The sequence below is a fragment of the Squalius cephalus genome (assembly GCF_949319135.1).
Source record: "Squalius cephalus genome assembly, chromosome: 25".
NCBI classification, from domain to species: domain Eukaryota; kingdom Metazoa; phylum Chordata; class Actinopteri; order Cypriniformes; family Leuciscidae; genus Squalius; species Squalius cephalus.
The window spans coordinates 13,049,668-13,066,543 of NC_137146.1; the positions used below are offsets into that span (position 1 = coordinate 13,049,668).

General features: G+C 36.1%; 1 protein-coding gene across 1 annotated transcript in view; it reads right to left on the bottom strand.

The window, feature by feature from the left end:
- Window positions 1-16,876, bottom strand: part of prex2 (phosphatidylinositol-3,4,5-trisphosphate-dependent Rac exchange factor 2) — a 127,218-nt gene that overhangs the window by 15,406 nt on the left and 94,936 nt on the right. The window contains exons 34-37 of the mRNA XM_079863295.1: window positions 15,305-15,448; window positions 15,027-15,141; window positions 4,367-4,433; window positions 2,387-2,577 (exon numbers count right to left, since the gene is read on the bottom strand). Coding sequence (XP_079719421.1) covers window positions 2,387-2,577; window positions 4,367-4,433; window positions 15,027-15,141; window positions 15,305-15,448 — 517 coding nt within the window. The remainder of the gene's footprint in view (window positions 1-2,386; window positions 2,578-4,366; window positions 4,434-15,026; window positions 15,142-15,304; window positions 15,449-16,876) is intronic.

The following is a 16,876-nucleotide window of genomic DNA, read 5'->3' on the forward strand; positions in this document are numbered from 1 at the left end:
AACTGATTTAAAGTCCAATTGGGTATCTTTGGAATGACTTTGCAATTCAAAAACGTTTCCCATCCAACTTGGGCAATTTTGCTAAGAAAAGTGGTTTCAAATTTCAGTGTCAAGATGAGTCCAAAAAAACTCTGCAGCCAAATGAGATTATAATAGTGCAATAATAGTGGGGGCAAATGCCATGGTTGTGCATCATTAAGAATTGAATTGAGAATGCTTTTCCTAAATTTGAATTGAACTTAAAATTATGTAAGAATCGAATTGTTATAATTGAAATTCAAATACAAATTTAAGAAAGTAGAATTACAATTTAACATTCATAATAAGTGTAAAAAACAGACACATACACACAAAAAAACAAGACTTAAAAAACTGACGGTTAAATTTTGCATGCTGAACATTCCATCAATGTAAGTCAATATACAATGCGTTTCAAAAGTTTGGGGTCGGTATTTTTTTTTGTCAGCAAGGGTGCATTAAATTGATCAAAAGTGACAGTTAAGACTTTTACATTGTTACAAAACAAATCTATTTTAAATAAATTATGTTTTTGGCTACACTCTATTTTAAGGTCTACTTGTTGCAGTGTAATTACTAAGTAATTATAATTAACAACATGTACTTTCTATAGGGTTACAATTAGGGGTTGGTTTAGGGTTAGTTGCAACTAATTATACATAATTTACTGTTAATATACACACATATGGTGACAAGTCTGCATACAGGCAGGAGGTTAAACAGCTGGCTGTCTGTTGCAGTCATAACAACCTGGAGCTAAACACACTCAAAACAGTGGAGATGAGAGTGGACTTCAGGAGAAACCCCCCAGCACTCCCTCCTACTTATCATCATGAACAGCACTGTGGCTGCAGTGGAGACATTTAGATTCATGGGCTCTACCACCTCTCAGGACCTGAAGTGGGACAATCACATTGACCTCCATTGTGAAAAAAGCCTTCCTTCACCAGCTGAGGAAGTTCAACTTGCCACAGGCGCTACTGATGAAGTTCCACTCAGTCATCACTGAATCTGTCCTCTGCACTTCCATAACTGTCTGGTTTGGCTCGGCTACAAAATCAGACATCCGAAGACTACAGAGAACGGTTCTGACAGCTGAAAGGATTATTGGTGCTCCCCTGCACACCCTCCAAGAACTGAATACATCGAAAGTTAGAAAAAGAGCTCAGAAAATCACTCTGCATCCCTCACATCCAAGCCACCTTCTCTTTGAACTTTTGCCATCTGGCCATCGCTACAGAGCACCAGAACAGCCAGGCACGAGAAAAGTGTCTTCCCCCAGGCAGTCTACCTCATGAACAGTTAAATGTTCTCCGCACTGTGCAATGATAATGTGCAATATCACATATCTTTATTTGACAATACCCTACGTCTTCATTCCCTGTTAATTCTATTGTATTGTATTTTGTATATAGCACACCTGTACATACAAGTCTATTTTGTTAATATTGACAATAACAAGAAATGTAAATTGACCACCAAATCAGCATATTAGAATGATTTCTGAAGGATAATGTGACTGTTTTTACTGTTTCATCAAATTAATGCAGTCTATTTCATCTTAAGAGACATCTTTCAAAAACATAAAAAATCTTACTGATCCTAAGTCAATGAGATATTTTCAACAAAATCTGAATATTTGAGGAATATCAATATAGTGCTGAATTTCAAGCACTATAATAACAAGGTCCACAAAGGATGAACACTCCTTATAGGCTCTATATTTATAGGGACACACAGAGACAAATAGAAGCACAAGAAATTGAAAATAAATAAGCAAAGCAATTTGGTGAAATAAGTATGTCAGCTCTCGCTGATACTAAAAGAGGACTTGAGATTAATAACATGCGTTCCTTCAGTGGAGATTCACAAATGAACCTTTAGAGAAATGGAGCTGTCTGGATCATCTCTGAAATTGTGGATTAAGCGAGAAAATTCTAAATTTAGAACTGAGATGCTGAGTATTCATAATTGCATTGGATGAATGATTAGTGCAGAAAAAGGTATTTATGGAATGATACATGAGCATGTAATGAGGATTATTACATATTCATGCAGAAGAGGAAATTGAATATTAGATGGTATGAGGAAGAGAGATTGGATAGAGGAAAACTGCAATAGAACTATCAAGATAACCCCCCCAAAAATCCACCAAAACAGAAGAAAGATTGAGGCTGCAGAGAAGAAAACAGGATAAAAGACATAAGTGACAGGAAGTAAATTGCTCCGAGCTACAGACAGAAAGGAAAAAAGACAGGGGAGGAAAAAACAGAAGCGTTCCACTTAGAGTCCCTGGCGAATGCCTGATGCCTGTCGGACAGAAGGGAACAGAGGAGTTTGAGTGTATGTGTGTGTAACCCAGACTGACCGGTGTACTCCGCTGTTACACATGACGATGTGACACGCTCCCAGGCGGCTGCAAAGCTCCGAGGCCACGGTGAGCAGCCCGACTCCAGACGCTCCACAGGCTGTGAACTGACATGCAGCCGTCCGCCGACACGAGATAAAACTTTCCATCAACCTGTACAACTCATCTAGAGCATTAAGAGGACGCATCAGCTACAAAGAGGGAGAGAGTAAAAGAAAGATTCCATGTTAAAGAGATAGTTCACCCAAAAAAATATAACTCTGTCATTATTTAATCACTCTCATGATGTTGCAAACTCATATTTTTCTGTGTCCATTGAACACAAAAAGAGAAATTCTAAAATCTAAAATCATCACGCTTTTCCACACAATGACAACTCTCTCTTAACTGAGAGCAACTTGCACTTGCCATTGTTTAGTTTCAAGATGAACACCAAATGTCCTAATTTAACTAAGGCCTACTCCTGGCTTAAGTTAAGCCCGATCTGTGAAACCTGGCCCTGAAGTAAAATGATAATGCAGTATGAAGAACAGGCTGAAATGTACTCTAGTGAGAGACTTCTGTCCTTCCATTGACAGTCCATGCAACTACCACTTTGACGTCTCTTCTTGAGGAAGCTCAAACGTGCTACGTAACATGAGAATGAACCTCATTGGTTCTTGACAAAGCTCAAACGTGCTGCGTAACATGAGAATGAACCTCATTGGTTCTTGCAGAAGCTCAAACGTGCTGTGTAACATGAGAATAAACCTCATTGGTTCTTGCAGAAGCTCAAACGTGCTGCGTAACATGAGAATGAACCTCATTGGTTCTTGACGAAGCTCAAACGTGCTGTGTAACATGAGAATGAACCTCATTGGTTCTTGACGAAGCTCAAACGTGCTGTGTAACATGAGAATGAACCTCATTGGTTCTTGACGAAGCTCAAACGTGCTGTGTAACATGAGAATGAACCTCATTGGTTCTTGACGAAGCTCAAACGTGCTGTGTAACATGAGAATGAACCTCATTGGTTCTTGCAGAAGCTCAAACGTGCTGTGTAACATGAGAATGAACCTTATTGGTTCTTGCAGAAGCTCAAACGTGCTGTGTAACATGAGAATGAACCTCATTGGTTCTTGACGAAGCTCAAACGTGCTGCGTAACATGAGAATGAACCTTATTGGTTCTTGCAGAAGCTCAAACGTGCTGTGTAACATGAGAATGAACCTCATTGGTTCTTGACGAAGCTCAAACGTGCTGCGTAACACGAGAATGAACCTCATTGGTTCTTGCAGAAGCTCAAACGTGCTGCGTAACATGAGAATGAACCTTATTGGTTCTTGAGGATGCTCAAACGTGCTGCGTAACACGAGAATGAACCTCATTGGTTCTTGACGAAGCTCAAATGTGCTGCATAACACACGAGAATGAACCTCATTGGTTCTTGCGGAAGCTCAAACGTGAAGTGAAGCACACGAGAATGAATCTCATTGGTTCTCGTACATCAAGCAAACATGCTTGAGTTTCAATTTATCACAACAGTTGATGAATGTTTATATGTGAATAAAAGCCTAAATTAAATCTGTTCATCATATAAAGCAATCGTGTCTCTTCAGAAAATTTGGACTAAACCGGATAATTCATATGGATTCGTTTTACTATCTCTTTATGAACTTTTTGAATTGTCAAAGTGGTAGTTGCGTAGCTGCAAATGCAGGGACAGAAAGCTCTCAGATTTCATTAAAATATCTTAATTTGTGTTTTGAAGATGAACGAAAGTCTTACAGGTTTGGAACAACATGAGGGCGAGTAGATGATCATTTTTTGGGGGGTGGGGTGGGGGTTAACCATTTAATGACAGAAAGGCCATGTTTAAACTCAGGTTACTTTTGTCATTATTTAGAATCAACAAATGCATTTGATAAATAACTAGGTTCACTCTACTTTCTTAATCACAGATTTTCCACAAGTCCCTGAATATTGTATGATGGTACATACCTTGTCTATAAAAGCCGCTTTGGGAGCCGAGCTGGGGGGAAGGTTTGATTTATCCAGATAAAAGGCCCTATGGAGGAATAATAAAGACATGTTAGTGTAAGCAGTGAACATACAAACTGTAGACATATGATTGCATACACAAGAACACAGGATGTGCTGTAAAACGTAATTTGGGATTTGATTTATCTTTTACATAAAAAGAAAGCTGGTTGTAAAGATTCTTTATTCTACAAACAAAGCAGCTGGGAATTCTATTTTAAAACAACATGGGATTCGTTCCAGATGACAATTACTGCCTGCAGTACCAATAACAGACATAGGTGGCAGTAGAGTAGTTGAAAGAGAATGAATTCTGCATATGGGGGAATATATCCAAATATAATTCTTTTTCCAATTTTAAATCAAAATATCACACTTTTATTGTAAAAGAGTCATGGCAGAACTGCCTGCTCTGTGGTTCTGGGTTTGTGGCATATTGCAGCACATGTTTATTGTCAGGTAAATTAATCCACCATCTGCATCCTAGCCAGGGAGAGATTTATCACGTTAATGTTCTCATTTGACACACCATTAATATTATTGTTAATTAGTAAAATATAGTAATCATTCGCTGATTGGAGCAGATGATATGAAAATTGTGGCACTATTAAAGACTATTAATACAGCCAAATTATGTTAACAAATACACTTCTCTCTCTCTCTCTCTCTCTCTCTCTCTCTCTCTCTCTCTCTCTCTCTCTCTCTCTCTCTCTCTCTCTCTCTTTCTCAAAGAAACAAACACACACATGCATGGAGTCTTGAGCTGCCATCATTTCTAACTCACCCTGCATACTAATTAAGGCAGCTTATGTTAGTGTAAAGGGGAGCATTAAGCAAAGTTCTTTAGAAACACCAAGAGGCCATCAGCTTAAATCACTAAGAGCTTAAATCACTTAAACCACTGATTTACAAAAGGATTTTCATCATCATTTCATTAAGCAGCACCCAACATATAATGCAAAGCGCAAACAAACACGAATGGAGGTTAATTGGCTCAGAAACATCCATCAAGGCCTCTAAGCTCTGATTCAGCAGCTGGGAGACTTCGATTGTAGCCATTTCAATAATACACAGGAATGTCTGTGATCCTGGTATATTATTGTTTCAAATGACATATCTAAAGCTAAATCTCACTTTAGACCTTTGCCAGCTTTCTGGGTAAAATAACAGTCAGAGGTTTTACCATCTAATTAAAAAAAATTTAAATCAATAAAGTCAGTCTGATCAAATATTACATACAGTATACACACCACAATTTGTAATCAAAAGTAACAGTGCTGTAAATACTTTAACATTATATATATATATATATATTTCAAATAAATGCTGTTCTTTCAATCCTTCTATTCTAAGAATGTCGAAAAAATTCATCTGTTTTCACAAAAATATTAAGCACAACTGTTTTAAACATTGATAATAATAAGAAATGTTTCTTGAGCAGCAAATCAGCATATTAGAATTATTTCTGAAAGATCATGTGCCACTGATAATGCCTGCAGATTCAATATGCATTCAATATGCCATCAGAGAAATAAATCAAATTTTAAAATAGAAACATTAAAATGTGATCATATTTCACAATATCACTGTCTTTTTAATGCGTGTTGAGCATATAAAACTTCAAAGACATTAAACAAATATTTCCAACTCCAAACTTTTGGACGTCTGTGTGTATTTTAGTAATATTATATTTACTTGAATCAATATTATTATTCTTTATTTTACATTTTAATTTTTACATGCAAAACAGTTACAAGATATGATTCAACTTTTCTAAAATGTATAATGCTCTGATATTTACTGACCCTGACTACAACAGAGTGTGTTGAAAAGAAAGAAAAGGAGACCAGGAAAAAAGAAAATGTACTCCGTAATTTCAGTCAAGAAGACAAATGCCTCACAGACTGCCGACACAAGACCTTCACAATCCAGCAGTTCTGTGCCGGCTGCTTGTTCATTTTTGTGAATTCTCAGTCTCTGAAATTTCAGTCCGTCACCCTTCCTGCAGATGGCCTGAAGTCTCAGAATAAGCCATGGTCACATCCATCAGCAAAGTCTCCAAAGATGTCCTTGCCTGGACATATCAGAGCAGGATTTGAAAAGTGCTCTGTAACACTCAGTTCGACTGAAATCTATCAAGGCAAGACTAGAGAGGTTCTTTATGAAATGAAAGCTCTTCTACACCCGTAAAAAAAAAAAAAAGTTGTGCTAGACCAGTTAAAGTTCATAAGTCACTATGGTTCACGTCCTGATTTATCCACACCAGTACAGTTTCATGTAATGTACCCCTCACTTCAGACTGTGACTAAAGGGTCCACTGATTTAAAACAATAGCCCGCTATGCTTCTCAAAGTTCTCCGCACCAGATGGGCAGAACGGGTCTTCACGCATCGCAAAACCAAACAGACAAGTTTGGCGGGCTCAAACAGCACCAGATGGAGCTGACGATTTATGTCACTAGATCAATCGCCCATCCGCTGTTCAGTTTCACGGCAGAGACAACAACTCACTGTTGAGAAACACTGCATAGACAGGGGGTGTGCGTTAACTTATATTTAGGGGCATGAGATTTTCCCACAAAATCCCATCCTGAATGTTATCTTTTAGATATTTTATTTGGTAACACTTCATTTTACAGTGTCCTTATGACATGTAGTTACTGTATAAATTATGCATAATTACATGCAACTAACCCTAAACTAACCCCTATTCCTGACCCTGCCTAACTCTATAAGTGCATGTAGTTAATTATTATTACTCAGTACTTAAATGTATAATTACATTGTATAACACGGACACCTTAAAATAAAGTTAATAAATAAAATGTTACTTCCATACTAAAAAGAATACCATGGTACATGTCTAAAAGAATAATTAATATGATACTTGTCAAAAAAGATATAGTGTCGTCGTTAGCAATGACAAGAAAGAAAAAAATAATGTGTACCTATAGTGATGACATCAGATGGTACATGATGTTTTGATATTTTGACGAATGAATATGAAATATAACCTAATTCATGTTCAATCACATTTATATGTGCATTACCGTTCAAACACTTGGGGTCAGTAACTTTTTTGTTTGTTTGTTTGATTTGAAAGAAAGAAAGAAATATTTGTATGCAGCAATAATACATTAAAATGATCAAAAGATTACTGACAGTAAAAGAAATTATAATGTTACAAAAGATTTGTTTTAAATAAATGCTGTTCATTAAACTTCATACTCAAAGAATCCTGAAAAAAACAATCAGTTTCCATGAAAATATTAAGTAACACAACTGTTACAATAATTAGAGTAATAAATGTTTCTTGAGCATCAAATCAAAATATTACAATGATTTCTGTAGGATCATCTGATCCTGAAGACTGGAGCAACAATTCTGAAAATTCAGCTTTGCAGTCAATTCTAAATTGTAAAAATATTTTATAATATTACTGTTTTTACTGCATTATCAAATGTATGCAGCCTAGACATTAATATATATATATATATTAGAATTAGAATATATATTAGACATTAATATATATATATTAAAAGAATTTTTTTATTATATTATATTTTATTATATATATATATATATAAAATATTAATAAAAAAATTCTTACCAACCAAACTTTTGAATGGTGTTGTATTTCTAATGATATTAACAAGGTAAATTAACAAAAACATGACATTACTATTTTTTTTGTCTAATTAGAAAGAAAGAAAGAAAAAAAGAAAGAAAGAAAGAAAGAAAGAAAGAAAGAAAGAAAGAAAGAAAGAAAGAAGAAAGAAAGAAAGAAAGAAAGAAAGAAAGAAAGAAAGAAAGAAAGAAAGAAAGAAAGAAAGAAAGAAAGGATCAAATATCCTTTCAAATATCTCAGAGTCAAGTAGTGTAAAGTTTCATCAAAGATAAGCATAACAACAAACCCCCCCACGCTGTGAAAATGGATTCTGGTTCTGGTGGGCTTTACTGCGATTAAGGGTCACTACTCAAATGTAATCCATTAAACCAGAGGGCAGTGTTATCTTAGCATGTGTCCTGTTCTGTGTGTGGTGAACGTGGGACCCTCCTGCAGGAGTCGTAACTCAGCAGTGGTCTTTCCTTTAAGGCACACTGTGCAGTAACTGATGGCCTGTGTTTTCTCTCCATGGGCTCTTATGAGAGACTTTAATGGAAATGCTGGACAGGATCCAAGGATGGGACCAATTTCGCTGGGCCTAAAAGCAAATTGCATTCACTGCACTGTTTCATCTTAAAACCTAAAAAAAAAACACTTCTGGCCCTATTTCACAAGCATTACCCAGTGTGCTTTGGGGTCTTCAGGCATGATTAGACACTGATGAATGAATACAGCATGCCTCAGCGGGACCATGATAGTATGGAGTTGTATTTAGATGCAAATAGAGGTATTTACTGAATCAAATTAACAATGTGTTTAATTCTTTAACTGAAATTTGTTTTCAATACCACAGTACATCAAAACTAATTTACATACATTCATAAACTCCATCAAAATGGAATTATTAGACCCACTGATAATGTGAGAATGATCAATTATTAGAGAATTATTAATGATGAAAACATTACAAAAACAAAACAATATATATATATATATTCACACTGTTCAGTCCAGTTCACACTGTTAACTAACTATTAACTATGACTTTTGCCTCAATAAACTCCTAATTACTGCTTACTTAATAGTTAGTAAGTTTTTAAGTTTAGGTAATGGGTAGGATGTAGAATATGGTCATACAGAAAAAAGCATTAAAGGGATAGTTCACTTTGAAATTAAATTTTGGTATGTTTTAGCTTACCTCAAGGATATCCAAGATGTAGGTGTCTTTTTTTCCGCAGTAGTTTCAATTTTGATATTTTTAGGTCAAACCTTTCTTGTCTGTCAGTCATTTAATGCAGGTCTGATATATCTAATGCATAGATATATACACTAGATGTCGCCTTAAAGACATTCGTTCCAATGAACTGCCGTAGACAAGGCGACATCTAGTGAATATATATATGCACCAGTCTGCGCACACGTCACACACCAGGATGCGCGCGCGCCCTCAGATCACTTGGACGTGGCTGTGTATAAGAGGTAAAAACGATATAAATACTTTTCGTTTTCTCACACAAACCGCTCGTTTCGTGTCTTAGGCCATCAATGTGTACTTACGATGGGGAATTGTTTAATTTGGACGATGGGGAATTGTTTTAATTTGGACTCTGTGCATGCTCTTTGAGACAGTGACCACAGACCTGCATTAAATGACTGTCAGACAAGAACGGTTTGACCTAAAAATATCAAAATTGAAACTACTGCGGAAAAAAAGACACCTACATCTTGGATGCCCTTGAGGTAAGCTAAAACATACCAAAATTTTATTTCAAAGTGAACTATCCCTTTAATATGTGCTTTATAAGTACTAATAAACAGCCAATATCCTAGTAACATGCATGCTAATAAGCAACTAGTTAATAGTGAGAATTGGACCCTAAACTAAAGTGTTACCCAGATTCGTCATGCTCATGTAAATTCTGGAGAAGAGAAGAGTGTATTTCTCTGCAACAGCAGTGTGAAGTTTACAGGGGTCTAACAGCATTATCTACCCTGACATATGTCGTTTAAATCATGCAATTAAGTCACTTGTAGGACAGAGGCTATAAAAATTAGGAAACAAGACCTTAAGTTTCAAAGGGCCTTAAAATTCATGATGATCTTCAGGTTTCAGTGCTAACTGAAGTAGCCAGGTGTTCACTATGATCTTCTCGATGAAAGAGAAGCAACGTTATCATTAAGAATGCATAGTGAATATTTGCTGAAATAAAATTTTATACAATTTAATTCATCATATTTGTCCAAACATGCATATTTATTTTTTCTTGACACTCTAGCATTTACTTTTGGTTTTGGCTAATATTGTGCCCTCTGCCAAAGGTTTGTTTTTATTTGGTTTCTTTGAGGCTCAGCATTGTGTCATGGTCATTATCAGGCCATCATGCCTTTCAGAAGACGATAAATCTACAAATAGCGCTAGGCCTCAACCGCCACCATGACCCAATGCATGACCTCAACAAACCTCGACTAATTACAAACCGATTCACAAACATGATGTCATGCTGGTTCCATCAAAGCTGTCATAAAAGCACTCTAACAGACACAGACACACACAAATATATTTCAGCCCATGTTTAGGTGTCTTTCCACTGGGACCAGATAACCAATTTCAGTTCTTACGGCAACTTCTAGACACGCGACTAGCCAAGCATCGCACCGGATGATAAGGATGGCCATTAATCCAGCTGTCTAACACACACATCCCACAATCCAGAAACCTAACACAGGGTGAGAGTGCTACAAGAACGAGCTACCCATCTGTATCAAACACACCACATCCACATGACTAGGACCGCAGAGACCACTACAAACAAGTCTCACTTCAGTAACACAGGAAAAAACGAAGAACTTGTGGGCATGTGGAGTTTAGATCTGAAATCAGCAGTGAATGCCTTGTTTAGGAGAACAATCAAAAAACCAAGTTTATTTTTAGTCAACAAAGCTGTGGAATTAATCTAACAATCCACAAAACTTGAAATGAAAGAAGCTGGCTGGAGTCTTTTTTGGCGGTTCATCATCAGACAAATCAGCCACCACATCTGATGCCACATCAAGGTCTCAAATGTATTACTGACTTACTGGGTGTATTAGAAGCAGTTTCTATCCCATACTTTGAAGTCTTATTTATGAAGGGAGATGAACTGGACATGAACTGGACACAAAGTTGAACAGCTTAAAAACTACCAGATGAGTCATGGATTTGATTAAATGTGCCAACTGTAGTCAAACTATTTTAATTTCCATTCCACATGAAAAGGGGTACTGTGCTGTCTCCAAAAGTGGTTACCATGAAAAGACACAACTGGAGCTGACATCAACTCGATAAAGACCACATTAACACTGCATATTTATCTGAACTTCTTCCAGAGCCGTGCACTGATAATGTGAGCTAATGTAGTGCTGAATGTAGTACAAATAAAGGCACAAATCTCACATATTCACTTCTGCCTGTATAGTACTGTACATGCGTCTCTCTATTCTAGCTGCACCTTTCTTTCACACCATCTCTTTTGTCAATTCTCCTTGCTTTTAAATTTTCCACTTTTTGTTTGTACTTAAAACTGATCAAAATAATCTGCCAATGCAGTAAGACAAAATATACTTGTATTAAAGATCCAATGAAAAAAATATCTAATGCTTCTTCTTTCCAAGTAAATTGGAAATTTTTGAAAGAATTGTTTTATATTTGAACTGTAAAACAAGACAATACTAATAATGTTGGGTTTTCATGTTTTATGGGGACATTACATATAATATTTTTATACTGTACAATATACATTGCACACACACACACACAAATATATATATATACCTGTATATATACAGTATATATATAGCCTTTTTATGATATTTGATATATGTTTTAATATTTCTGTATTTGCGCTGTAATGGCTTAAAAGGGTGATTATTTTTTAATCAGATGAATCATCATCTCAGCCAAACAGCCAAAAAGTCGCTGCAGTGAAAAAGATTAAACACATTTAATGCAACAACTAAAACAGTCAAAGTAGTTCAAAAATAAATCTAGACATTTCTTCCCAAACTTCCATTAGACATTTTTTGAGTGATTATGCCAAAGAAACTGAACTGATTTATGGAAATGAATTGAATTTACCAACTCTAATGCCATTTGTGCTATTGAAGACACTCTTGGAAATCTCTGTCCAATCATCCTCAAACTTTTGAATGGCAAAACCAGTATAGTGACATTATTTTTAGAAAACTTAATAATAATCATCAATCATCAATACTTATATATACACAAATTTGACTTTATAGATGTCACAGACAGAGAGACTGGACAGTAAACCAACTGAATAAAGAAACTGGCCAAGAATTAAGTGTCTGCTCTTTGTCAGAATCCCCACTGTGACACAATGTTGTGGTTAATGATCTGGGAAGGTATACAAAAGGTTCACAATTCTAGCCTTAAGCAACTAAGTAGTTTAGTGATGGATGTGATATACTTTTATGAATTGAAATGGAAACGCACATAATGCGAAATTCATTCGCATGAGACCAGACATGTGTTTGTTATTTTCAGATCAGGTTCGTTTCATGATGATTCTAATGACCTCATCAGTCAGAATAGATTGACTTAAAGGAGGAGATCGCAAGTGATGTATTATCTCTTTTAAGACATAGACATGGACAAACAGAATACAGTTTAGCTGAAATTATAGCCCCACATTTTTCCTGGCATGTGCTAAAGATGGTCTTTTTGTAAAGACAGATGCGGTCTTTCTGGTAAGACCACTAAGTCAATCTCCTGGCTTTACTCTGATGAGCAACATCAGTAATGTCAGAAGTAATTCACTTCACATTTGAACAGTAATATATAATATATTTCATCTGGGTTTAATGCACATGTGTCTTTGTTTCATCATGGTGATGCATGAAGCAACATATACGTACAGTATATACAGTAGCTCATATTTCTAATAGAGGTAAATAGGAATGATAATTCTCTTTGGGTATTATAGCATATGATAAGCAATATAATGCTTCTTATTTAGTGCTCCCATCACATGTTGATTGTACAATTAAAATTAGCTCTGGATAATAAACAATAGACATACCTCAATCCCTTAGACTCCAGACATTTTGGTATTCTTTTCCATTCTAATCATTACTGGTCAATTTTAAAATTGGACAGCGTGTTTAGAATTTTGAAGACTAGCATCTAGCATCTAGCACATAGTCGCCTCATTGTCATATCCATATAAGAACAGTGACATTTTGAAGAAGGAGCGGATTTGCCTTTTCCTCATTCCATGTTCGCACTTCACATTCAGTCGATACAAATCCATCAAGCTCGGCTTAAAAATGCCAATACCAATGCTCAGAAATCAAGAGTATGGAAAAGGCTCTGAAGAATTGTGTTATTAGTGGAATATAGATAGACTTTTTCAAAATGCCAGTATGCCAGAGAGCACAGTGTAGATAATTGTCAGCATTACACCCTGAATGTTGGCAAGCCAAACCAAAACAGTGTTTGCACATAATGAGACAATATTTCTTGAGTAACCCGTCATACATTTTCCACTGGCCTCAAACCAAGCCAAGGCTGTACTTGATCTCTGGTACAATTGGCAGGCTTGCTTCCATTCAAATCTCAAAAGTAATATGCCCCTATGGCACGCGTAACACAATGAAACTTGGCTGACCTCAGCACACTGTAACCAATTACAGGCGAGATCTACACCAGATGCTTACCTTGTGTGCTATAAAGCAAACATAATCTGCTCAGAGACCATGTTATTAGGGTCCTGCATGATGATTATTTTCCATAAACATATCAAATTCACTCATATTCTGAGTATCAGTGCTGATGTTTAGGGTTTGGAAACAACTTACATGTTTCAACAGCCATTTTAATGTCCCAAGAGACCTCTGGAAGACTTAAACATACAACTAAAGAACCAAAGGAATATGAAGCCGATGTAAAACACTGATCTACAGATATCAGGATTCCTAGATGGGAATATTCCCATAATATACTGCAGCAATGTTCCTGGAATACCTTCCCAGAATGTTTGGTTACCCACATACCTTTGGCTGTATAGTGTATCTGAGACATCAGTTGTGGCTATGAAATAAAGTCTAGTTTTGACAGACTGATGAATTGAACTCATCTGGGGGCAAATTCATCTTCATCCCAACAAAAAAACATTATACAAACAGACTGACATAATTACAGTATGGGCAAAGAGCCAGATGTCTACATCTTTAAACTTGAATTAAAGCAGTTTCGAATGTTTATGTATTTGTCAGTTTGAAAATGTGATTTTTTTTTTTTTCATTTCAAAATGTTTAAAGTCCCCCTATAGTCAATATCCCTTAAATCCCTTAAAACTCATCTTTGATCACCAAAATGAAATATTGAAAAGGTTTTTTCCTGAAAAAAAAAAAAAAAATCTTCATGCCTTAAAATAGCTTGAATGTAACTCTACACCCTTGACTCATTTAGTATACGCAGTTCTATGAATATGCAAATTAGCCCCGCCTCCACTCACTCACACCAGCTCAGAGATTCACTCGTTGACGATCACACGTTGATATGATTGGTTACAAGGTAGTTTGTGATGTCAAAAACTCCAGCGATTTCAAACCGCGTTTCTGAAACTGTCTTTGGTTCACTTGCAGTTTTAAAGAGAAAATACTCAACAATGGTGTTGACTTATGAATTCGCACATGGTTTTTCTTAAAGCCAATTAAAAACACCACATAGACATATAAACAACATTAAAAGCTTAATTTTCACCACAGGGGGAATTGAACTATTAACTTGATCATTGATTCCATCATTTTATTTTATTTCAAATGGCACTTCCAGTCCCTCACAGAGTAGAGATTCAACCGAGCAACCATAACCACTTGTTAAAATCTCCCAGAATTCCCAACTCCACCTCATCAGGAAATACAATGACAGCTTTACACTTAGGTATGAAGGCGTAGAGAGAAAATTGCGAAGTTTCAGAGCTAAAGTTTGACTGACAGGTGAAGCATGACTTACCGGAGTCTCTTGTAGTACTGCTTGACCTTCTCCAGAGATCCAGCATTGATTTGGGCCTGATATTCCTCCACTGACACATTTTCTCGGTAATAATATCCCTCCATGCTCTCCAAGGCTATGAAAGAAAAATTACATTATTCAGACATTTAGCTATGTATTAGTAACATTATTTTGTAAAAAAATAAGTTGAGGCAATAACTGACTCCACTTTAAAAGAACACAATTCAGCACTTTTTGGTACACTTTAGGCTAACTATGTCCATTCAAACACATCGTACCCTGGGTGAACAGGACGGGGTAGATTTTGAAGCTACCACCGTGTCTTAGTCTCTGGGGTAACTGCTGGAAGTAGAACGCCTCCAGGTAAAAACAGACCTTCAAAGCCTGCCGTGTGCCCTCGACTTGGTATGAGATAGGCATATCTGGAGAAAAAGACACAAAGCCAATCAGAATGATGGAGTCAGAGGATTTATGAATAAAATATGCAAATATTCATGTAAAATATGCAAAATTCATGCAAACACACTGTTTCTAAGTGACTTCTTGAATACAGACGTTAAGAATACATACACTGCCACTATTGTAAGTATTAACAATGTAATAATTATTTAATGAAATTACAGATTATGGGCCCTATTTTAACGATCTAAGCGCATGGTCTAAAGTGCACGACGCAAGTGCACTTAGAGAGTGTCCGAATCCACTTTTGCTAGTTTAACGATGGGGAAAATGGTCTAAAAGGGTTGCCCCTATTCTCTTAATGAGTAATGGGTGTGTTTTGGGCTTTACGTGCGTTAAACCAATCAGAGTCTCATCTTCCATTCCCTTTAAATGCCAGTTGAGCTCGTGCCATGGCAGATTCGCTATTTACATGGCGGAATTTGATAGTGGAAAGACCAAACAAGTCTCCAGAGCGCAAATGGAAATGCTTGTGCGCGAGGTTAAAGCGCACAAACAGACCATCTACGGGACTAGACGGATTCCACCACATTCTTTATGAACAAAATAATAAACTTTCACATTGTAATCCTTTTATTTTTCATATTTTTGCTAGTTTGTGTGCTGCTGTGTGTCCCCGTGTTTTAATAAGCAGCGTGTATGCGCGTTGTGGACCCGCCTATAGGCTCATATTACTAACACGCTCTTTTAATAACAAAAGAAATATTGCGCTATTGACTTTAGACAAAGTTTCAGTTGGTCAATGGCGCAGTTTATTTCTGTTGCCTCAAAATAGCAACACGCCAACAATGCGCCTGAACACACCTCGTTTTCAGACCAGCATGCCCATGGGCGCACAAATGGGAGCAAATGCATTTGCTATTTAAACAACATGGCGCAGGACGTGAAAATGATAACTGCGTTGGGCTGAAACTAGCAAAAAACACTTTGCACCGAGTGAAAGATAGGGCCATATATAATAACAGTTTATATTTGATATAAAATTATATTAAAAATACAAAAAACGTACATAAATATATAAATAAATGTTTGATATACATATATTTGGAAACCTTTGGATGCTTAAAAATGTTTAAGCAATGCTTATGTCATATTAAATCACATTAATATGGACACGTTGCACTAATAGTTATCAACAGAAAGTTTTCAAATACTTTATGAAAAACACTCATAATTTTAATAGAAAAATATATTTACTGTTTTCTCATTTTGAGCAAAAAATAAATAAAAATTTGTGTGTGATATAAATTGAATACAAATACCAATTGAATTGATATTTTGGCATATGATGCAAAGACATAAATACATTTTAAAGGGGACATATCATGCTAAATCCACTTTTTTAGCCCTTAAATGCATTTTGTTGTATATTTGGAGTGTTTATAAGTACA